Source organism: Zalophus californianus, chromosome 4 (assembly GCF_009762305.2).
Source record: "Zalophus californianus isolate mZalCal1 chromosome 4, mZalCal1.pri.v2, whole genome shotgun sequence".
Classification (NCBI taxonomy): Eukaryota; Metazoa; Chordata; class Mammalia; order Carnivora; family Otariidae; genus Zalophus; species Zalophus californianus.
This window is the reverse complement of record NC_045598.1, coordinates 42,607,622-42,631,590: the sequence shown is the minus strand read 5'-3', so window position 1 is coordinate 42,631,590 and position 23,969 is coordinate 42,607,622. Positions and strand designations below refer to the sequence as shown.

The following is a 23,969-nucleotide window of genomic DNA, read 5'->3' as shown; positions in this document are numbered from 1 at the left end:
TTCAACAACAGATTGTTAACAAAAATTCTGTGTTCACTCAAAACCAGAGATTTCAAACGTACTGAGTAGTCATGTGTACATTAGACCATAGATAGCATGAAAGATTCAACTGATTAAATACACACCAATTATAAATCTTCATTTGGCTGGAATAGTCAAATAGTACTCCCCAAATCCATAGGAATACCCTTTACTGCCGCAGGACTATCACAATCAGGCACCAGCAGACCACTTTCCAGAAAAATGAAGAGGACTTTTAGAGAGGATGTCCCAGGAGAGAGAGAAGTTAATAAGGAAGATGAAACAGCACTTCCCACCTCACCTGAAGAGCCAGGAGCCAGTGGGAACTTGCTGTTACCTGCACTTACCGAACTTAATGTTGGAAAGTTCTTTGTGGGGATTAGGAAATTAGGTTGAACAACAACAACAACTAAAAGGAACCACCTCCAAGCAACAATTAAATTTTATTTCTGCTTCAACAATAAATACACCTAAGTTATCCTTCCAAATCCCACCTCCTGATCAAATGCCCTTAAAATTGAAATCTCCCATTCTCTTTAGTTGTGATCTAGTCCCACTTGGCAATTACATATTTAGCTTTAAAACCATGACTTTAAAGGTCAAGCCTTGCAGCAATGACTGCTTAGGCACCTCATGATTAGTTTCCTTCAAATACAGAGTAGCACCTTTTGGCTACACAGGCCCCAATTTTCACATCAATGAAGCGATGGAGGCTTTTCACCCCCCCAGAAGCTAAGTTTTGATGCATTTGCCTTCTATGGCATCAAATATGTCTTCTAAGGCCTTCTCTACGCATTGGAGAAACTCCCGGGCATTGCGGCCTGGGTAGGAGGAGACGTTGCAGCCTATCCAGTTGTCATGAACAGCATATGCAATGCCAAAGCCATCAGGGACCACAGGGGCAAAGCCACCGATGTTCACTGCTGGGCTGCTCAGTGTGCTTGTGGACAGGATGTTGTGGTTTATCTGCCCATATGCAGGGTCCAGGTATAGCTCAGGGAGAACAATGCCCTTGGCTGCTGCCAGGTACCGCAGAGCAAATAAGTGTCGGTCAAAGCCCTGGCCTGTCAGAGACAAAACAGAAAACCAGAGTCTCAGAATCCCAGAATGGAAAGTGACCTTAGTAACCGCCCCCCCCAACCTGTAGCTGGAGTCCCCTTCACAGCATCTTTGAGAGTGGAAGAAGGCTCTGCCTGCTTATGCATGCACACCTCCAACTGACTAACCTCTGCAGCTGAGCCTAAAATGAAAGTATGATTTTAAAAAATTCTAAAACTGAATCAGTTTTTGACTCAAATGGTCAAAAAAAAAAAAAAAAAAAACATGAAGAGAGCTATGGATTCAAAAACTAAAATAAAATCCAAAGTCTAAGTCTAGTGTAAAGGACAAGATTGAGTCACTGGAACAAAATGGAAAGGGTTTTGACCAGGGTTCTCATCTCAGCTTTACCGCTCATGTGTTGTGTGATGTTGAGCGAGTGGCCTCAGTTTCATACCCCTAAAATGGAGAACGAGACCAGAATGTCTCAGAGATCTCTTTTTCTTCCAGGACTTTGGGCTGCATGATGTGATCTTCCACATCCTTTCTAGGTCTCGAATTTTACCACAGAGAGGCAAAGGAAGGATGACACTTAGATTTGGGAAGAACTTTTGAGATGGCTTATTTAAAGGAAGCCAACACATTGCAAGTGAGGTGAAGAGGGGCTACAGGCTTAGAAATCCTGAACTGTCAAAAGTGAGTCAGATGACCAATAAATAAGAGAAAGAGAATCTTGTGTCACAGCTGAAAGTGACCTTAAATGGGGACGAAGTTAGATCCATTTCTCTATCCCTGTGTAGGAGGAAAGAACATTCTGATCCCTAATGGCTAATCTGGCTGTTTAGACTGCTAGTGTAGACAATAATCATCTGGGGGTTGGCAGAACGGGTGAGTAGTGGAAATCAGACACGGAGGAGGAGATGACTGAGGCTTACGCCAGAGCGGAGGGCAGGCTCCCCACCCCCACTCACCCATTGCTGCTTCTTTGGTCAGTTGGCCATGATACTTGGAGCACTCGGCCATCATTTGCTGAAGCTCTCCAGTACTGTGTTGGGAGGGCTCCCTGACAAAGGCCTCGGAACACCTCTTCGTGAAGATGGAGGCTGGGCGAATGGTCTCAGTGCGGCCATGCTTGAATGCTGCGGTGCTACAAGACTCGTAGGTGGCCACGGTCTGCCCGTACTGCCGCAGGAAGGCCATCTGGAAGGCCAGCTGAGCTACCGAGTCAGGACTCAGCTTCTGCTTCTTCAAGAACTCTTTGCCCCCTCTGCGAAACTGGATGAAGTTGATGGTGAGGGTTTTCACGATGGCATCGAACTTTTCCTTGGCAGTGCTGATGCCAGTCTTCAAGGCATCGTTCAGCTTGAAGTTCAGTTTTTGCACAGCAGCAGGGGAATCAGTGCGGGCCGGCTGGCTCTGGGGGCTGACAGCAGGGGCCTGAATGCTATCTTTAAACATTTCATTTAAAAGCCTGAGCACTGCCACCCCGTCGCCCCAAGCATGCTCAAAGTGGAGCGCAGCAGCGCCATCCTTGGCTATAATGAGGTTAAAGGACTTATCAAACCAGCGGTTGGTGCCGTCACCGTGCAGCATGTTGTGAGACAAGTGGACAAGGTCCTTCATGGGGAAGTCATCTAGGCAGAGACAGAACACGGCAGAGTCCACTTTCCTCAGGGTCTCCTCATTGCCACCACTCGCCAGCTTCTGCCTGAGCTCTGCCCAGACGTCTCGGTTCTCAGTGGTCAGATACGCCAGGGGAAACGCGGGGGCCGGGCTGTTGTCTGAGAGAATGTACTTCAGATGAGCCTGGATTTCCGAGGCGCTCACAATGTTTCCATCTTGATCCAAGACATCAAAAACATAGAAATGTCCTTTTCTTAGGACGAGGAGGTGCCTAGCCTTCTCATCAGTAACAAGCTCATCCCGGATGGGTCTGGGTAAACGAGTTGAATTGAAAAGCCGAAAATACTGGGACATATCCAGGGGATATGCATTAACCAAGTAGGCACCATACCAGGACAGGGAGGAAGGCACAAAGCGTATGAGCTTCTTGAAGGTATCAGTGTCACTTCTGGCAGGGTTCAAATGGAAAACCTCTGGCTCCAAAAGACCAGCCCGGAGTGTCTTCAGAAACCGAATGGCAGAAACAGTCATGTTGGTTGCCCTGGTGAGCTGGTCGTTATACTCAGACTTTGGGTCAGGATTGAATGCCATGAATGGATTAAAGTTCAAGACGATGGAGTCTCGAGCACTTAGGTACATATCAAACCAGGGGCCTACAAGATAAAGTAAAAAAGAACATCATAAAAAGTTAATGCAGTCCCTCAAAATAAAATTTGAGAAACAAAAATAATCAAGCATATGCAGAAAAAATGACGTCAACTTCCAGAGGGTGAAATTTCCCAATTATTTTTTTGATCTACAATAATTCATGGCATATAAACGGGACCACAGAATATGTGGTCTTTCACATCTGGCTTCTATCATTTACTATGTCTTTGAGGTTCAGCCATGTTGTAGCATGTATCAGTTCTTCACTTTTTTGTATTGCTGAAAAATGTCCCATTACATGGATATACCACATTTTGTTTATCCATTCATCTGTTGGTAGACGTTAGGTTGTTTCCACTTTTTGGTTATTATGAATAATGCTGGTATGTACAAGTTTCTGTGTGGATGGATGTTCTCAATTCTCTTGGGGAAACAGCTAGAAGTGGAATTGCTAGAACATGTGGTAAGACTAAGTTTCACCTTTTGAGGAATTGCCAGGTTGTCTTCCAAAGTGGCTGCATCATTACCACCAGCAGTATATGAGGGTTCTAGTTTTGCCACGTCCTGGGCAACATTTATTATTGTTACTGTCTGTCTTTTTGGTTAGAGCCATTCCAGTGGGTAGATTATTGTGGTTTGGATTTGCATTTCCCTAGGTTTATTGCTTTTTCTTCCTCATTCTGTTTCCTTTCTTGACTCTTAAAGAAATACAGTAACACCTCACTTTCATTGATCTCGAACAGAATAGTTGTTAATTCTCACCCCATTTCCTTAGGTTTCTCTTGTTTCATCACTTTCAGGGACAACATTCACCATCATTCTATATACTCTGTACACTTGTGCACTTGCTCTGTTTTTTTTTTTTTTTTAAGATTTTATTTATTTATTTATTTGACAGAGAGAGACACAGCGAGAGAGGGAACACAAGCAGGGGGAGTGGGAGAGGGAGAAGCAGGCTTCCCGTGGAGCAGGGAGCCCGATACGGGGCTCGATCGCAGGACCCTGAGACCATGACCTGAGCCGAAGGCAGACGCTTAATGACTGAGCCACCCCAGCGCCCCTGCACTTGCTCTTTTAAGAAATGTTTGAAAAGCAATTAGAAATAACAATCAGTTCATGTGGATCATCCAAACTAGCCTTCTGCATTCCTGTGGATTCTTTACCTGTAAAAGTCCCCGAAGCAATGGTTTATCAGAAAATGTGTCTTCCAGGGAAGTTCCTGTTGAGATTAGCAAGCATGGATAAAGTCTACAAATAAAAACCATCTCCCACTGGAGGAAATAATTTTCACATGTAAAGCACTGGGGAAGGGATTAATGGACACACATTTATCTGTTATTCATCTGTTGGTGCATTCATTCCATTTCATTCTTCAAGAACATGCTGTGCCAGGCCCTGCCGAGTCTGGCGGATAGAAAGAGGAATAGAACGTGCCCTCTGATCTGGATGAACTTGGTGAAGGATACCAACAGAATTAAAACATGCCGTAACACACTGAAATGGCAAGAGAAAAAGTACTGGGGTAAGATCTGTTTGATGAAAGAAGACATGAATTTATGTCTCTGATCTCTCCAGTAAAAGAATTTTAAACAGATATGATCCAATATGGCAAAGAGAATGAAACAGGAGACAAGAGCAAATACTGGAAGTCCCAAAGCATTAGACAACTGGTAATGACTAAGGCAGACTTGAGAACACCAGCCCTGGGCCAGTGACCGAGAAAGCCAGGAGATAACATGACATACACAGCAGAACCCCCAGAGGGCTCAGGAATTGGCAGCCTTGATACATCTGGTTGAAAGGCTATTTAATTAGACCCCAACTCCCACCACCCACCCCACCCCCGATTCCCTTCCTGCTCCAATAGCAGACTTAAGTTTTCCTCTCTGGAGAAAGTATAACTGGGGGACAGAAGTCATAGCTGAGATCTCAAGCCTTCTTCCCTTACCCTACTCCTTTAACAGTAGTAGCAAGTGGCAGTTTAATGGAAAAGCCTTTCCTGGGAGTCTAACCCAGAGACATTAACATTAGGGGCTCCCCAAGGAAACGGTTTAGTCAGGTCACATTACAGTGAGGCTGTGACAGACCAGCTCCACCCTCCTCCACAGAGCTTCCAAAAGCTTTTTTAATATCTCACTCAAATCCAAGACAACAGAGAAGGAATACAAAGGATCTGAACGGAGAAAAGAGGGCAAAACAAATAGGAAAAAAAGCACCTTGGAGATAGACTATGAAGGAAGATGAGAGCATAAAAAAACTTCCCCAATAAATTATGAAGCACAGAGAAAACTAGAGAAAGCGTAAGATTATTATTAACTTCAGGGGAAAAGTGTTCACACAGGAACAGGAAAAACAATTTCAATAGGCCCCACGGCTCAGCTGACAACAAACAGTGTTTGTATGGTCCTAATAGTATAAACACTAAGTATGCAGGGGACTGAAATAACAAGTGAGCACCGTGATAATCACGGAACGGGACGCGTGCACGCACACTCGTGCACATGCTGGGGAGATGAGAGACTGCCCGATTCTGGTCTTCCACGGTGAGACGTCAGAGACCATGCCTCCAACTGAAAAAGTGAAAACGCAGTGATAACAGGCATGTGATCTGGGGGATGGGGGTAGAGGTCAGAAGAAGGAGCGGCTGAAAGCGAGGAGCAGGAAACTAGGGGAGGGTCAGGAACTTGCTGTTTTGCCAAACCAGCCTGGTAGAACTACTTGATTCTTTAAACTATGTGCATGTATAACCTTATTAAAATATAAACTAAATGAAAAGAAGTGCTGTGGGAACAGAGGCAGAAGCAACCATCTCTGGATGGAGAGGAAGGAGGGCTGAAAGGTCTCCTAGAAAAACCATTCCACCTGAGTTTTTTTTTTTCTTTTCTTTTCTTTTTAAAATACAGATGTAGGGCGCCTGGGTGGCTCAGTTGGTTGGGTGACTGTCTTTGGCTCAGGTCATGATCCTGCAGTCCCAGGATCGAGTCCCGCATCGGGCTCCCTGCTCAGCAGGGAGTCTGCTTCTCCCTCTGACCCTCCCCCCTCTCGTGTGCTCTCTCTCTCTCAAATAAATGAAATCTTTAAAGAAAAAAAAATTAAAAAAAATAAAATAGAGATGTAACTGACATAAAACATGATGTTACTTTCAGGTGTACAACCCAATGATTTGGCATCTGTATATATTGTACAATCATCAGCACAACAGGTCTAGTTAACATCCGTCACCACACACTGTCACAAAATTGTCTTTCCTTGTGATGACAGTTTTTAGGATTTATACTCTTAGCGGCTTTCAAATATACAACACAGTATTGTTAACTACAGTCATGATGCCGTACCTCACAACCCGTGACTTCTTTCTTTTATAACTGGAAGTCTGTACCCTTTGACCCCTTTCACCCAATTTGCCCACCACCACCTCCCACCCCCACCAGCATCAATGGCAACCACATACGTGGGTCTTAAAGAAAGAATTTATTAGGTTAAAAAATGGTAGTGGGAACAACATGGACAAAGGCACAGAAGAATGAAAGACTAAAGGGTTGAGGGAACAGTGAGTTGTCAAGTTTTGCCGAGGCAGGAGAGTGTCAGGGTAATACAAGAGATGAGGCTGGAGAGGGCAGTTATGCCAGACTGTGAAGGATCTAGGATGACACACAGAGGGCACAGGACTTAATCCTGCAACCTTTTCACAGAACCAGTGATTAGGTTCTGCCTGGATCCTACCTGTAGAGAAGGCAAGACATTGCTCTTCAGCACAAACTCCAGGTAAGATCTTAGTGGAGGAGGGCCTCACTCTGCCTAAAGCTTACCTTGGAAAGAGTGGATGAGGCATTACACTGGTGGGCTGGTCTCACCAAAAATATTTTGAAACCAAAAACCTTACTTTCCATTGTGGAGGGCTCGGGGGCATTCATGCCCACAGCCCAGCCCACCTACCTGAAATGTAGCTCGTATGTTTATTCTGCTTGTCCTGAGCAACCAGCTGCTCATGCAGCTCTTTTCCAATCCCATTTTCAAAACTCTTGCAAAACTGTTCTGTTTTCCTGAAATGTTCACGAAAAGACAGAATCAGTCCATGACAGGGAATACATGATTTCTAGACTCATGGACAAGAACTCTTACACTGAGATTTGGGTTCCCAGTAAGCATATCCCTCAAACCTAGGACTGAGATCAGAAAGTCCCTTTGATCAGAAGCACAGCAATCAACCCAAAGCAGACAAATTTATGATATCTTCTTAAAATGATGGATCAGGAAGATCCATCATCATCTCATAGAGCAATCTGTAATCTAGGAGGTAGCTTGGCATGGAGAAAAGGAGATAGGCTTTAGAGTCCAGAAGAGCTGAGTTTTAATTCTAGCTTTGTTGCTGTCAAACTATGTGACCCTGGACATGTTACTTGATCTGAGTCTCGGTTTCTTTATGTGTAAACCAGAGATAATATACCACCTTACAAGGATAAAAAATATTTTTAAAGTTAAGGATTCAGGATAGTTTGAAACATAATACTTAGTAACTGGTAGCTATTACCATGTCAAGAGAAGCTTCAAATGACTAATATAGAATATTTAAAAGAGAGGACTAGATTATGAACAATTCATCTATATTTTCCACCACTGTCCAGGGAAGGACTCCGTGATTCCAATGACAATGCCAGTTATCTGCACAAAACCTTCCAATATGGAAAAAGTGAACTGCACTGGGATACAAGAGCTTAACGCAACCCACTTTTGACAATATCCAATATTATTGTCCAATTCCATGCTGAATTAGCTTCCTAGGACTGCCAAAACATCCACAAACTGCATGGCTTCAAACAATAGAAATTTATTCTCTCGTGGTTCTTTGCAGTACAAAATCAAGGTATTGACAGGACCATATTCTCCCTCAAGACTCTAGGGGAGACTGTTCTCTTTGTTCCTGGTGTTACCAGCTATCCTTGGTGTTCCTTGGTTTATTGATGCATTCCAATCTGCCTCCATCATCAATGGCTGTGGCTGTGTCTCTCCTCCTCTTCTCCTAAGGACACCAGTCATACCAGGTTAAGAAACCACCCTACTCCAGTATGAGCTCACCTTAGTTAATTACACCTGCAACAATCCTATTTTCAAGTAAAGTCACATACTAAGGTTACAAGAAGGGAATGCATCTGGGGGGCATACTATCCAACTCAGTACACATGCTCACCAAGCAGACTTCTGGCCTATATGCTCTCCTCAATGAACTCCCTCCCAAGAGCACATGCCCTCCGCCAATGACCAGTGCCAGCTAGCCTCCAGGTCTACCTGACAAGATACAGTACAAATTTGGTATTCTGGCTTAGAAACCATTGCCTGTTGAGTCTGATCAGAGAGGATCTCACTTCAGGGCTTGCTCAGTCGTTCCTGAGTGAAAATCTATTTCCTGAACTTGAAAATGTCAGGACTAGGTCCCAGGTCCCTGGAGACCCAACTAAATCACAGACACTCCCTGAAGCTTGGTCCGCTAGTACTTGCCAGCCTCTCTTGAACCACCCAACCATGGTCATCTGGGGTTCTCAGCATTTACCTGAACTGGCCATCATCTAAGAGAGGTTTCTGTGCACGGAGGTATCTCTTAATGGTGGCTTCAAGCTTGGGAATAGGCAGCCTGGGAAAAAAATAAGTTAAGTGTAAGGGTGACAATATGTGAAAGAGGTCAGTTAGCTTCATAACCCAAACTAATAAATAATTACTGGATCATGAATTTCCTTCCCCAAAAAACCAATAATGGGAAGCCACAGGCCAATCAGAATAGAAGGATTTACTAATGCAAGTATCAATGGTAACTTTTTTTTAAAGCAAAATAAGAACTTTTTAATGTCTTAATGATGAATTTTACAAGCAAAATAAATATTCAAATAATAGATTCAAAATGGGGAAGCAGAAGCTGCCCGAAGCATTCTTGTTTCCTACTCACAATTACGATATCTCTGCTAACCTTGTATTGGCACTGATTTTAATCCTACCCTTAGTTTGAACAACTGCAGTTTTCTCCCCCAAGATAAAAAAAGAAAGTTCTATTTTTAAATTTTCTTGTGCATTTTATGACAGAGAATCATACAGAAATGAAACACAGGTGTCCAAGGGCCAGCCAAATATGGGATCAACCATTAAGCCATGCCTGGTCACCAAGAGTCCTATGGGAGAACCAGATCTTCCTGTTTGCTTCCGTACTCATCATTCTCTACCAGTGCGTTCCCAAAGACAGCGATGGTAATGGAGTTACTGGTCCACAGTGAAATGAAAACACATGGACAGCACAGTGAGGTGCACTTCCTTTTTCATGTCAGTAATTTAAGTGAATGATATATCCTATAGTACCAAAACTTACTCATAGTTGCCAAGTTCATGCTGCCAACCTAAAATTAATACTGATACGTTCAATACATCTAAATACAGCAGCCATTTAGGAAAACTGGAAAGTTATCCATAAAACATAGCTTAAAACCCTACTATAAGATATACTGTGATTCTTCAGTTTATTTTTCAATGCATGTTTATCAAAAACAGGATGTCAAAATTAATCTGAATTATTTACAGCCATTATGGACTCAGGCTACACTGAGTAACCACTCACAACACTTTAACATTGTGAGTACTGTCCTTATATTCATGAACTTACACAGAAATCCCAAATACTACCTCAGTTACCTCATAATTACAAAGTTACCTACTTACCTTTCTCAAGACTTTGTTTTAATAGGGACACCAACAAAAGTTCTTTTTAAACAAAATTCTCAATTAGATGCAATGACAGTTTTATAAAAAACAGTCCTTATTGAAAGCTCAAGTGTTAACCCTAGCCTGAACTTACTTTAGTGGGGAAAAGCAAGTTTTCAGAATGATGATTTATTTTGGGGTTATTAATACAACAGAAACTGAATTTTCTCAATGGAACTAAATTAAGGCAGTATGGATTAAAAATATATAAACTTTTTCTCATGGATACCAGTTTTCTGTAAATCACCTGTTTTCTATATAAAAATTGTTTTAAAGATTTTATGTATTTATTTGAGAGAGAGTGAACGAGAGGGAGAGAGAATCTGAAGTAGACTCCCTACTGAGCACAGAGCCCCACGGCGGGGCTCGATCCCGTAACCTCGAGATCATGACCTGAGCTGAAACCAAGAGTCAGACACTTAACCAAGTGAACCACCTAGGCACCCCTCTATATAAAAAAAATTTTTTAAAGATAATAAATATGCCAAACTTACCAGGTTTTCATTTTTGCCTTATATAAAATGCCTTCAGTGTAAATGCCAAATAGCAATACCGTCCACATCACCGGATTATCTAATACTTTCGCAGATGATGGCCATGGTTATGTAATTACTGGTTCACAGTGAAATGAAAACACATGGACAGTATAGTGAGCTTTTCACAAAGCTAAACATACTTCATTTAGAAATCTGCCCTTAATTCTGAGATTGTCTCACTTTTTTTGGATGGGGGACGGGAGTCACTAAAGTTTCTTTCTTTTAAGAAATAATGTCAACAATATTTCCCCCTGATAATTTTAATGACCTGTGAAATGTGAACGTGTAAGAACTACTACCACAGTGGAAAGAGAATGAGATGGAGGCCCAGGCTAGAGTCACAGCTCTGCCACTGCATTTCTAGTTATAGGGTTACAGATGGCAAATTTCTTGATGTCCCAGGCAGGAGACAGAGAGAGGAACTGCCTCACAGAGAGATCTGAAATCCTATCTATCAAGTTCCAGCTCCATCTAGCATAGGTTTATCACCAACATGTCTAATATATGGAGAGGTGAAGTTCACAGCCTTTGGAATCCCACAGATGTGGGTTTGCACCCAGACTGTCACTTACTATTCATGTGATCTCGGTCAAATTTCTTCTCTTTGCCCTCCTCTTTTGCCATTTGTTAAGTAATAGCTCACTGGGCTACTATGAGGATCAAATGAAGTAGTATCAAGAACTTAGCAATGTATTATCTATTTCCTTCCATCAGCTCACCAACATCCAGTTTGGCCCCAACTAGCTATTATTCTTCACTAGCCACTCCCACTAGGTCTCTTATGTATTTATTTTTTAAGTTTCTTTTTTAAAGATTTTATTTATTTATTTGGGGGAGAGAGAGAGAGGGAGAACGTGCAGTGGGGAGGGGCAGAGGGAGAGAGAGAGAAAGAAAGAAGCAGACTCCCTGCTGAGCAAGAAGCCTGATGTGGGGCTCGATCCCAGGACCCGGAGATCATGACCTGAGCCAAAAAGAGGCGCTTAACCAACTGAGCCACCCAGGCGTCCCTGGAGCCATTTTAAAATGGAGTTGGAACAGCCATTGTGGAGAAACAAAAGAAGCCTTGCTTTTGTTTGAACTGGCCAAAACCTTCTGGACAAAACGGTAATTGTCTTAAACAATTGTTTGAGAAGTCAACAGAAGAACAAACACCCTGATCAAAAGACTGAAGGTTATGGACTTCCTGGGGAAAAAAAAAAAAGTCAGCAGTTAATTTATAACGCAGAGTAGTTTGGCTTGTAAACATGCATAGAAAACATTTTCCCCCTTTTATTCAACTCATGTAATTGCCCCCTTCCTCTTTCTCATAAAAACCTGTTGCTTTCACCCTACAAGTAGGAATCCTATTTGGGTATTTACTTGAATTTGTGCTCCCCACACAGCGATTCTTTAATCCCAAACAAACGTTCATTTGCCTCTCACTGCAGCTCTTTATTTTCAGGATGACAATCATGAAATGCTGCTTCCCATTTATCACATTTTATCTTAACTACCTGTTTACTTGTCAAATCTTCCCCACTGTATGGTATGCTCCTCACCATGACTGATTGGTCTCCAAATCCATACCAATAAATATTTCTCAAATTAATATTGTGAATGAGTAGGTCAGGTTGATCCACCCTTTGTCCCCTCAGGACATGCAGTTTTATATTCTGAGGTTAACTGTTCAGTGTATATAAATATGGCCCTTAAAAGTAACACCTAACTGAACTATTCATCTAAAAGTAGTTAAAATGCTAAATTTTATATGACATATATTTGAGCACACTAAAAAGGAGCAAAGAAAAAAATCGTTAACCCTTAAAAAACAAATAAATGACAGTGCACGGGTACCTAGAGGAAAATGGTCAAAAGGCAGCAGTGATGGGGGCACGTGGGTGGCTCAGTCGGTTAAGCGTCTGCCTTCGGCTCAGGTCATGATCTCCAGGTCCTGGGATCGAGCCCCACGTGGGGAATCCCTGCTCAGTGGGGAGCCTGCTTCTTCCTCTCCTTCTGCCGCTTCCCCCAGCTCATGATCACTCTCTGGCTCTCTCAAATAAATAAATAAAATCTTTAAAAAAAAAAAAAGGCAGCAGTGATATGACAGGAACAGGAAGAGGGAGGGAGGGAGATCCAGTTGGACTACCACAAAGGGACTAGTCCTTCCCAGGAAAACTAATTAGGAGAGTTCCCTATTTTTGGCATCTTACCTCACTCTGTGCTCACAATAGTGAGTGTTTCATTCCTACCTCACTGGTAAGAACTGTGGCTCAACGAAGTTAACTGAATTGCCTGAAGTTACTAAGTGTCACATCTAGAATCTGAAACCAAGTTCTACCAGACTTCAAAGGCAGGGCTTTTCACCAAGTGGGACATCAAAATGAGTGCCAAAGATAAGACATTTTACTAGTCTAGAATCTGAGATAAAAGGAATCTCATCTCATCTAACTACCAATTTACAGCTAAGGTAATGGAGGCCTGGTGGCCGTTGTTCAAAGTTACGCATGGGTGATGACTCAGTACTACTGTTTTTAGCTCCATTCCTACAGATTTTTTGTGCTGTAGGTTGGAGGAAATGATCTTGAGTATTACTCCCAGCTTTCCAGTTCTAAAATGGAGAAAATCCCTCTGATATTAAACCTGAGTGGAGCCCAGGCCTGCCAGAAAGTCAAATACTACTGGCCTTGGCAAGTGAAGACAGGTTCTGTTTTCTCACCCTTCACCCACATACAGGCTCAGCTCACACAGAGGCTGGTAAGGAGGAGGTAAGTTCCAGGCTTCGCCCAGAGGCACTTTTCTTTTCTCCCTTCCTCCTACCAAATTTAAGCAGTGGGGTTGGGGCTAGATAATCCCATTTTAGTCCACTTTAGATGTCTGGACACTGTTATTTCACAATAATCACCTCAGATGCTATTCCTGAGAGGGTGGGAGTGGGCAAAGATGACAGTGGGTTACACAGTTGCTGGATGTGGAGAAAAACAGCAACCTGGTAGTTGGGGGTGATGCCTGTGACACAATCGTTGTTTTGTTCATGGGGTGGCGAGCCCTGGCCTCCAGGTCCTGGACTGGGAGATCCCTGGTGGCAGTTTGGTGAGAAAGGAAGTGAGAAGGGTCTTTCAGACAATTTTGGGACTTGGCACTGGGAACTAACTGGTGAGTAAGCAGAGAAGTTAAAGTCTGGTTTTCTAACATTGGAAAAGAAGCCTTGGCTTGCTCAGGTTAAGGCTGGGAGTTCAAAGACTGGGAAAACCGGAAGTCAAATTAAAGAAAATACCAGGTGGGAAAAGAAAAGGAAATACTGGATGAGGGAAAAGGAGAGGAAGATTTATTGGGACTGTTTTCATAGGGGAAGTAGACTCTGGGCAAAGTGTCAGAAGGAGGGAGTAAGCTCAGGTGAGGGAGAACACAGAAAAATTTGGGGGGTGGGTTTGGATCTAAGCTGAATTAGAGTTTGGGAGGGGCACTGAGGGTAGTGTCTAGAATTCTTGGAGGCAGCTGAAGCTGCAGAAGATAATGTGGGTTAGGGAGGATATATTAGGGAGAGAAACCTCGAGGGAAGTTGAGGAAGTTTTGGAAGGGGTGAAAGGCCTCCAGGTGAAGACAGGACTCCTTGGAGTGATGAGGTTGGAGGAGGGTAAGGTGAGCACTTGAGAGTGTGCTGGGTGACCCATGGGCTGCTAAAAGAGCAGAGTATTGGAGGCATGGCGAGAGGGGCTGAGCAACAGGCCTGAAGATGGAGTGCTGGGAAAAGTTGAGGGAGGGTAACTATTATGTATCAGGAATTGGCCTGTCCATATTCTGGGCAGGAACGCGGCGGGGGTGGGGGGCAGTCATGAAAGTACATCAGGGGACATCCTAGTTGGAGGGGTAAGGGTGGTGCTGGAGATATGCAGGGTGGGCATTTTTCAGGAAGAAATGTGAGGGACTCTCCGGTATCTGGATGGAAGTCGGGTTACTGGAGAGAGAATCTGAGCAAGCAATGGGGGGTTCTGGTAGGGAATGCCAAAGTCCTGAGATTCCTGTGCCAGGAGATTCTCAAAGTGAAGGATTTCTAGATTTCGCGTTGCGACAGCGTCCCAGGTAGGAGTTTGGGGGGTGGGAGCGGGTTCAGTACAAGAATCGTGAGTGACTGGTGTGAAGGTTGGGGCCGATCCCAGCGGGCAACGGGGACCGGGAGGCCGGGCTCACCTGGGCAGGCTGTCCTGGAAGTGCATAGTGGGCACGATGCTGAGCTGCAGGTACTCGCGGGACCCCGAGCCTGAGCTAAGGGGCCGACACAGGGGTCCCGGGCCAACTGCAGGGCCCCGGGGCCAGGCGCGCAGCAGCAGCAGGCGGGCCACCATCGTCCCGGGAGACTGCGGCGGCGGGAAGGCGCGGGGATGGGAGTTCGCGAGGACAAGACAACGCCGCCAGCCCCAGAGCCACGAGTCGCTGCGTCAGGGACGCCCGCCCGGCTCGCGGGACTTCCGGCCCCTGGCCCCGCCCACGGGAGGCCCCCCCCGCCCACGGGAGGCCCCCCCCCCCGCCCCGCGCGCACCAATCGCTCCCAGGGTCCAGCCCACTGCGGGGCGTCCCCACTCGGCTGCTCTTCCTGCGGGTCTTCCTGCGGGCCTCCCTGCGGGTCTCCCTGCGGCTACCCCTGCGGCTACCCCTGCGGCTCCCGAGGCGGCGGGAAACGGAGCTTCGAAGCCACTCCTTTCTCCTGTTTCGGCGCAAGATAGAAGCTGGAGCTGAGGGAAAAGAAAGGAAGGAAAAAGAAAAGAAGGAAACAAGAATCTAATAAACCCTAAATTTGATCTAGGCTCCCTCCCCAGGAGATTGTGGGCACAATTTTAAACCTATGTTTCCTCGTCTAAGAAATAGAGCCTTTCACGATCCTAGATCTGAAATGAGGTAACTTGGTACGTACAGTGCCTGGCGCTGTGAGCAGTAAATGGTGATGACGGTTGTCGTTACTGTGACTCGTGACGTTCACCCCATGGAAGGTCTCTGACCTCTCACGGTTAACACCGCCCAGCTGCCCTGCGGCCTCGCCTGAGCTGGTATTAGCGGAGTCCGAAGCGTGGAGCCGCCCGTCCAGCCACCTGTTCTGTGCAGAACGCCCCTTTTGAGCAGGATCTCTTCCGCTTGAATATGCTTTCTCAGCTTGAATACTTCCAAAGGCAGGAAGCTCTGGACTGCATGAGGCTGCCTGTCACCACAAATCACCTCCAGGTTTCCTTCCAACTCTGACTCTAAGTTAATTATAGGACTGGGGGCGCCTGGGTGCTCAGTCCGTTAAGCGTCTGCCTTGGGCTCGGGTCATGATCCCTAGGTCTTAGGATGGAACCCTGCATCGGGCTCCCTGCTCAGCGGGGAGCCTGCTTCTCCCCCTGCCTCCACCCTACCCCCCCCCCGCCTTGCTTGCTCTCTCTCATGCTCTTCTTTGCCCTCTCTCTCTCAAATAAATAAATAAAATCTTAAAAAAAAAAAAGAGATTATAGGACTGGAACAGAGATCTGTTGTCCCTCACCCATCACAAAACAAATAACCCCATCACACTCCAATCCCCTCTCAGCTGCAGCTGAGCTATTAGGTAGGCTCTGCTCCCATTTCACAGAAGAAAGAAGTATCAAAAGACATAAAACCATGTTGGCTGGTTTGAGGTACAGAATTCCATTCTGGGAACTTGGACTTTTCTTAGCTGCCGCCCTTTCAGTCATGGCCCTGTGTGTCTGAGGTAGCGGTACATTTGGTCCGACCAGTAGCTGCCTAAGCAGTGGCAGAAGCTGGAGCACATTAGAAAGAGCACTGGACTGGAAGTCAAAAGACCGGAGTTTTTTTCTCAGCTCTGTCTTTAATCTAGTCAGGTACCCCTGGTTGAACAGAAAGATCACCAACCAGCTCTGACACTTACTCGCTGGTGACTACAAATCCTTAAGAACTGAACATAAAACTCAAAAATGCTGAATATCTAATTCTCCTTCCCTGAGGGGAGAACAGACAAAGCTGACCCAAACCTAAAACATCAGTGCCATTTGCTTGCCAGAAAGAGAATATAAATTTTTTTCTTAAAAAGATCATTCCACCAAGGGTACCTGGGTAGCTCAGTCAGTTAAACTTCCGACTCTTGACCTCAGCTCAGGTCATGATCTCAGGGCTGTGAGTTCAAGCCCCTTGTTGGGCTCCACACTGGGCATGGAGCCTACTTAAAAAAAAAAAAAAAAAAAAAAAACCCATTCCACCAAATCCAGAGTTTTCAAAGCCTTGAAACCTGAACCAAACATTAGGAGCTATGTAGAGTTAAGGGGATCTGAGGACCCGGAAGAAACAGGACCCAACAGAAGAGCAGTGGCTTACTTCTAGAGACAGAAGGCCAAGGAATAGTGCTCATTTAATATAACAGCTGAAAGAGCAGCTCAAAAGCCTTCCGTGGGTGCATGGCTAATAGGAACAAATCTAACCCCTCACACCAGTGGCCAAGGCCTTCTAATTCTGGCCCTCACCTGCTTTTCCAGTTCCCACTGTAGGTAGGGTTGAAGGTAGGCCACCCCAAGATGGGCCACTCTGACATGAATATTATTTTGAGCTGAAAGCAATCAAGACCCTGCAGGCTCAAGAGAAACTTTTGCCCCTCCTTTAACTACATAGAAGAATCTAAATTGAGGAGTTTTCCCAGAATAAGGGTTATTAGCAGAGAGAAATTTCATCTGCATGATCCACCTGTATTACAGAACATACATTTAATTTACCAAACATCTGCTTCTGACCCACTTCTCCTTAGTTCAGGACGGTTCCGATATATACCTGATAGTTGTTCCATATGATGTAATATTAAACAGATGGTTCAGGTATATACCTCATTTTGCCTGACTGTCTTTGGAATATCCATGTCTGTGTGGATTCCTCATATGTAGACTATTAAATCTGATTTTCCCCTGTAACTCTGTCTCGTGTCAATTTGATTCTGAGTCCAACTAGAAGGACCCTTGAAGGGGAGAGCAATTCTTGCTTCTCAACACCATCATGTCACCCCAGGGATCGTATGCCATAGTAACACTGAACTACTCAGTGTTCCCAGACCTTGTCCTTACTCCATGCCTTTTGTTTAGCTGTGACTCCATCTAAGATGTTCCTTCCATGCATCTCTGCCTAGTACACCCCAACATCCTCCAAACCCCACTTTAAAGCCCACAACCTCCATGAAGCCTTCCTCAGTCCTCACCCTTCCTCTTTCCCACAAGAACACACCCCTCCCTCCATTGCACATTTACCCTCCTTTATTGTCATGTATGTAAACCCTAACTAGATTATGATTGATTTCATTGATAGTTCATCTCCCACAATAGACTTTGAGGTCCTCCAAGACAAGGATCTTGCTTTTATTTATGCACCCAGGTGCCTAACACAAGGCCTGTCATGGACAGCTGCTTTCCTTCTTTTTCTTTGGGATGGCCTTGGTGCCTGTATCACATTAAGGGTAACCATGAGTTGGAAGACTGGAAACATCAACCTTTGCTATGTAAAGGCCAAGAAAGTTCCTCTACTTAGAATATCCTGAAGAGTACATTGTTTGTATTGAGTAATCCCGGAGTTTTGCTCTGCTTCAAATTAATATGAAACAGCAGAACGTGGTGGTCAGGTTAAAACTGTTTTGTTGTTGTTGTTGTTGTTGTTTGTGTGTGAGAGAGAGAGCGAGTGTGTGTGCGGGAGTGGGGAGAGAGGGAGAGAGAGAATCTTAAGCAGACTTGGCGCTGAGCACAGAGCCCAACATGGGGCTTGATCCAAGGACCCTGAGATCATGACCTGAGCCAAAATCAGAGTCAGATGCTTAACCGACTTTAAGGCACCCCTTAAAGTAATATTCTTATTCAAAATCAAAGTTCTTAAGGACAACAAACGTTAAATAGACATCAGAAGATTTCACATCTCAATGAAAAAGAGACCCAGGTCTTTAAAGAAATGACAGGAACTAGTTCCTAGACTTGGCCTGGCAGCCCCATATTCTTCGGTTCTACCGGCTCTTAGCCGGACTAAGTAGTGCTTAAAAATAAGGAAACTCACAGACCAGCCCTCAAAAATTGATTCAATGGGATTTGTTGTAACAAACTCCAAACCTTTAAAGAGAAACAGTATGTGAAAGAGTATTTAAATACAAAAAATTGAAACCCAAGTATAAAAAATGTGCTCCCTGCCCCATGGTGATGGTTAATTTTATGCTTCAACTTGACTGGGCTAAGGGATGCTCACTCAGGCAGGTGGTAAAACATTACTTCTGGTGTGTCTGTGAGGGTGTTTCTGGAAGAGATTAGCATTTGAATCAATAGACTGAGTAAAGAAGATTGCCCTCACCAGTGCAGGGGGGGCATCCTCCAATCCACTGAGGGTCTGGGTAGAACAAACAGGTGGAGGAAGGGTCAATTTGTTCTCTGCTTGAACTGGACATCCATCTTCTCCTGCCCAAGAACATCAATACCCCTGGTTCCCAGGCCTTGAGGTTTGGACTGGAGCTACATCACCGGCTTTTCTGGCTTCCAGCTTGCAGACAGACTTCTCAGCCTCCATCATCTTGTGAGCCAATTCATTTTAATAGATCTCTTTCTGTATATCTGTATATATTCTATTGCTTCTGTTTCTCTAGAGAACCCTGACCAATACACTCATTAAAAAACTTTTTAAACTCACATGTGGATACACTAGATATTTGATTAAGCCAATGAATGAGGAATTCATGGTATGTGGAAAAAAAAAATCTGTCCTTTTAACTCACAACTAACCTGACATTCACTTTTTGAAGCATTGCCCAGACCGGATGTGAAATGTTGGGGCTTGGGAGCGAATGATCAAGAAAGAATTCTTGAGGCACCTTCGGTGCAAAAAGGGTGGTTTTATTAAAGCACAGGGGACAGGACCCGTGGGCAGAAAGACCTGCACTGGGGTTGTGAGGAGGGACTGATTATATACTTTCAAGTTGGGGAGGGGGTTAGGGATGGTGTAAGTCTCTAAGGAATTTGGAAGCAAGGTTTCCAAGACCTCGGAGGGGCTAGCTGTGGGAAAAGATCATTTACTACTGTCTAGTAAAACCTTAGTCATGAGACCCTTCAGATGTGTATCAACGGGCCATATGCTTGGAGGATGATTGCTAACATACATCTTGGGGGGTGGGGGATGAAGTAGAAATAAAGGAAGCTTCCAAAGAGATTTTTATAGGATCCTGGAGGTCAGGCTAATGTCAAGCTAAGGTTGCTTTTTGCCTCGAGCAATGTGTTAACCTCAAGGCAGCTAAGCTCCTTGAGGAAGGTCACTCTGCTTGTCTCAAGTACTTGTGAATGGGCGGGAAGTTATAAGCAAGTTTAATTCTTTTTTTTTTTTGCCTTTGTTCTCCACATCAGAACTACTGGAGGAAAAGAACAGAGGACCAGAGCATAAAGGCCTGGCAGGGTCCCGGTAATTTGGAAGGCGCACCTTTTGAGGGGTCCAGAGGACCGAGTTCAGGCATCTCAGACATGGGTTCTGGTCATCCGAGCTGGCTGGCATCCGGGTCCCTGGTTACAAGGACACCCTGGAGAAGGGGCTGTGAAGGGGCCTGAGCAGGGCTGGGGTGAGGTGAAAACTGCACCCACAGCTGAGCACGCCTCCTGAGGGAGGCTCTGCCCCTCTCGACCCTGTGGCCATGGAGTCCTGACTTCTGTTGCATTCCTGTGTGCACTCTGCTCTTCCAAAGTGAGAAAGGTTCAGCTCACCTCCAGCCTCCTCCCAGTGTGGCCCTTTTCCCTGTAGACTTCTCTGGTAGGAACAGGCCCTCTGCCCAGAGCCCCAGGTCAGCACTGGGCAAAAAGAGGGAAGGTACTTGCAAGACACAAAAATAATGGCCTTGTCCCACCTCCTAGGTGTGATGGGTTATAAAAGACCACTTCCCAATGGAAACCTTCATCCTCACCGGGTCCTTAGGTCCCAGTTCTTTTCTGTCCCTTTGCCAATTTCAGTAGGCACGAACCTTAATGGGAGTGTGTGTGTGTGTGTGCTCTGGGTTAGCAAAAACCTCCCAGAATTCAGCAACACAGAAACCTCCGTCAGATTTTTTTAAAGATTATATGAGAAAAGAACAAATAATGACAAAAGGAGCTGATGTCAAGAATTTGGCGTTTAAAAAATCACACACAACTTCCAGGTCTATGGGGAGATCAGTGCTTCCCAGGGATGCCCCGGAGACAGTACAAAGGTGCCCATCAAAGATGATGAGTATCTGCAGACGGGCCAATAAAATGATGGCTTTTAGAGCAGTCTAGGTTTGAAATAAAAGAAATGCCTGGCCAATATTCACTTTCTAATTATTCACAGTTAACAGAGTTACCTGAGAAAGGTTAAAGGGACAGACCCCTGGATACAGACAGCTTTTAGGGTATGTAGGTGGATGACTGACAGGTGGAGAGGGATATGAAATAGACAGCAATGCCACATAGAAGGTCAGTGATGGAGGCACTGGGTAGACAGATAAATGTAGACAGAGAGAATCACAGAATGCATTTTAACAAGATCCGCAGGTGAGTCATTAGGCACCTTAGTGTTTGACACTTGTCTCTCCCATTGGACCAGTACCGCCTACCTCATTCTAACAAGGAACATTTGTCAATGACATTTGTACATTTATCACTTTGTAATTCACAAAGCACATTTCAAATAGTAAAAGGGAAAGCAACCGAAAAGCACTGACTGCACCCTGGGCTGTGCCCTGCATCTATATAACCTCATTAACCCTCTCAACCGTGCTTTGAGACAAGCAAGGTTCCCAACAGGTATTCCCAGAACTCGAAGAGTTTGACCAGGGAGATCCAACCAGGATGCATTCTCAAATCAGACTAATTTGAAGACACCCTACTGAGCCAGAGCAAACTTGTGACCGTGACTAAATTAACATGATTAACATGTACCTTCCCGAAGGGTCACCATATTGTCCAACACATTCTTTTTGGCCCAGAGATCCCAAGGTTCTTTGGTTCAATTTCAGAGTGCTACTTTAAGTCAGTTTCTCACCACATTTTTGAGGATCTGTTAGATTGGGTGCACCCAAGGCCTCTCTGTGATACACCTAATGTCGGGTTATCAGAATTTCTATCTACCTCACATGATTTGAGCAATTTTGAACTGTGATCTATGGGTCACCCACCTTGTACTTTACAGACTCCCTGATAATTTGAAATAGTGTAATATGAGATAACAATAAAGCCTGACTTTATGTATACAACTTTAAAATAACGCAACTCACTGGAATTAAAAAAAAAAAAAAATCAACCAGGACACAATTTCAAAGCCGGGGTAAATTGTAAACGGTGTTTCCATTCATGCCACACGGTGGCGCCACTTAAGCCGGTAAACAGAAATCTTTGCCGGGTCCTGTCGGTATTGTCTAAACTGGGCTGTGGTTTACAGAGTGTCTTCTAGTAATGGTGGTGGCTTTTATGTAGTTTTTGTGCTTTAAAATCTCTTTAAACATCTTATAACGATGTCATTCAAACCTTCCATTAGGGGCAGTGCCACTGAGAGAGCTGAATATCGATTATAATAAAGGGAGATGTGTATAACCCCGTGATATCTTCTGCTGTTCATTAGCAGAGACCACACCATAAAATATTAGAGATAATACTGAGAATATGCAAAGCAAAAGTATGCTAGAGAGGCTGTTGGTTGATGATTTCCTAGAAGGCGTTTCCCTAAGAAATACACTTCAGCGAAAATGAGCAGTAAGTGACAGGCACTTGGATTCCCACGCTGAGTAGAAAGGGTTTGTTTATCTCACGTTCTTGGCCGTACGCTGGGCGATCCCTAGTGACCAAACTATGGTTTAGCTGCTGGTTCGTTTCGCAGTTAGGCCTGTGGACCAGGGAGAGACAATCTGGCTTCAAATCCTGCTCCCACCACTTCTGAACAGCATGATTTGGGGCAACTCGTTAACTCTCTACATCTTATCAGAAAACTGGGCACTTAACAGTGCCTGGCTCAGAGGGTTGCTGTGTGAGAACTAAATGAAACGATGTAGTAGGGGCCTATCCCAGTGCCTGGGACAGAGTAAGTGCTCATTAAATGTTAGCCACACTCCTCCTCAGCAATACCATTGTCCCAGCTCAGGGCCATGCCAAATCCCCCAGAGATGGAGAGTTCCCATCAGAGAGGATTCTTTCCTCTTCATCTCTATTCAAATCTGACATGAAACTAACGACGCTTTTCTTGGAAAATCAGTGTGTTATTCAGTTCCTTGCCAGTCTCATTTTGGAGTCCGTGGGAAAACTTCAGAGTTTTCCTGAAATCGTAGGAAGGGCTGTGATAGCCCCATGAATCAAGGCTGGCAAGAGGTTGGCAGAGTCTTCAGGGACCTGTTCCTCCCCTTTGCCGTGTCCCCCATCCTTCTCTGGGCTTCTCTGACCACCTCCTCACATCCCTGGACACAGCACCCCATGAGCTAGGCCCCGAGTTCTCCCTGCCCCTCCACTGAATCTCAGAGAGCTACACTCCATTAGAACCGTCCTTACTCCTCCTCTGGAGGCCTTCTTGCCATTTGTAGGGAACAGGCTGTTTTAGAGACGAGTTAAAGGGTGAGAAAGGAAAGAAGGGGGTTGCGGGGACATGTCTTGCCCTCCTCAGAGTGGCATTTAGGTGGGAAGATTTAACAGGGCCAGTCTGGAGGGCGGGAGTGGAGGTTGCTTCTGATTGCGAGACTGGACAGGGCCCCGCTACCGGCAAAGGCCCGGAGGACAGAGAGCAGGAGGGATGCTTGGAGCTGCAGCCCTGCCAGGTTCAGAACCTTTCTATTTTTTCCCCATAGACCTCAAAGGTTTTAGCTACCAAACTGCAGTTTTAAAAGAGTCTATTCACTTCGCCATTACACACACACACACACACACACACACACACACACCCCTGGGTATATAAACAAGAGAGGGGCCTCAGAGAGAATTGTTGGGGTAAAAGACAGGACAAGAGATACAAGCCTTCCAGCGGTCTAGGATTCCGAGGTCCTCACTTGGATGAGTTCTAGAAAGAGCCCTGGAGACCTGGACACTTGCCCTTCACTCCGTTGCTAATTTGCTGTGTTACCTTGGGAAAGTCACTTTTTCCAGCCTTTGTTTGGAAAGTGAGGGGGTCTGACAGCATGATTTCTGTGACGCTGGGTGAGGGCTCCCCTCTCCTGATGCTGTTCTACCCCCATACTGTGCTCCAGTCCCTGAGAGACACTCAGTTTTTGCCATAGCGCCTTGCACAGCTTCCAGCACAAAGTAGATACTTGATATACTGGGTGTTCAATGAGCGAATAATAAAAACATTGCCATTGCTGGCCATGCCCCACGTGCCCTGCACTGTGCCAGGGACCTTTATGGGCATTTGTACAATTCTGACAGCACCTCGAGG

General features: G+C 45.0%; 1 protein-coding gene across 8 annotated transcripts; it reads right to left on the bottom strand.

Moving 5' to 3' along the window:
• Nucleotides 1–445: 445 nt before the first annotated feature.
• CPT2 (carnitine palmitoyltransferase 2) lies at nt 446–15,062 on the bottom strand. 8 transcript variants are annotated; one of them, XM_027574898.2, is made up of 7 exons: nt 11,180–11,444; nt 10,566–10,683; nt 8,879–8,959; nt 8,262–8,350; nt 7,267–7,373; nt 2,031–3,335; nt 446–1,085 (listed from the first exon to the last, which is right to left on the bottom strand). In XM_027574898.2, exons 6-7 carry the CDS (start codon nt 3,319–3,321, stop codon nt 754–756), a joined length of 1,623 nt encoding a protein of 540 aa, XP_027430699.1. In that variant the 5' UTR covers nt 3,322–3,335; nt 7,267–7,373; nt 8,262–8,350; nt 8,879–8,959; nt 10,566–10,683; nt 11,180–11,444; the 3' UTR covers nt 446–753. The 8 variants fall into 8 exon arrangements, with proteins under 8 accessions (XP_027430699.1, XP_027430660.1, XP_027430692.1 ...); XM_027574859.1 differs by lacking the exons at nt 8,262–8,350; nt 11,180–11,444 and adding an exon at nt 14,775–14,903; XM_027574891.1 differs by lacking the exons at nt 10,566–10,683; nt 11,180–11,444 and adding an exon at nt 14,775–14,835.
• Between the last annotated feature and the right edge of the window lie 8,907 nt (nt 15,063–23,969).

Excerpts from the sequence above, each read along its gene's own strand:
- CPT2 (XM_027574843.2), bottom strand. The coding sequence starts at position 14,929 with ATGGTGGCCCGCCTGCTGCTGCTGCGCGCCTGGCCCCGGGGCCCTGCA. Across the intron at positions 8,960-14,774 it reads TTCCAGGACAGCCTGCCCAG|GCTGCCTATTCCCAAGCTTG; the intron begins GTGAGCCCGGCC and ends TTTTTTTCCCAG. Across the intron at positions 7,374-8,878 it reads TTAGATGATGGCCAGTTCAG|GAAAACAGAACAGTTTTGCA; the intron begins GTAAATGCTGAG and ends TGAACATTTCAG.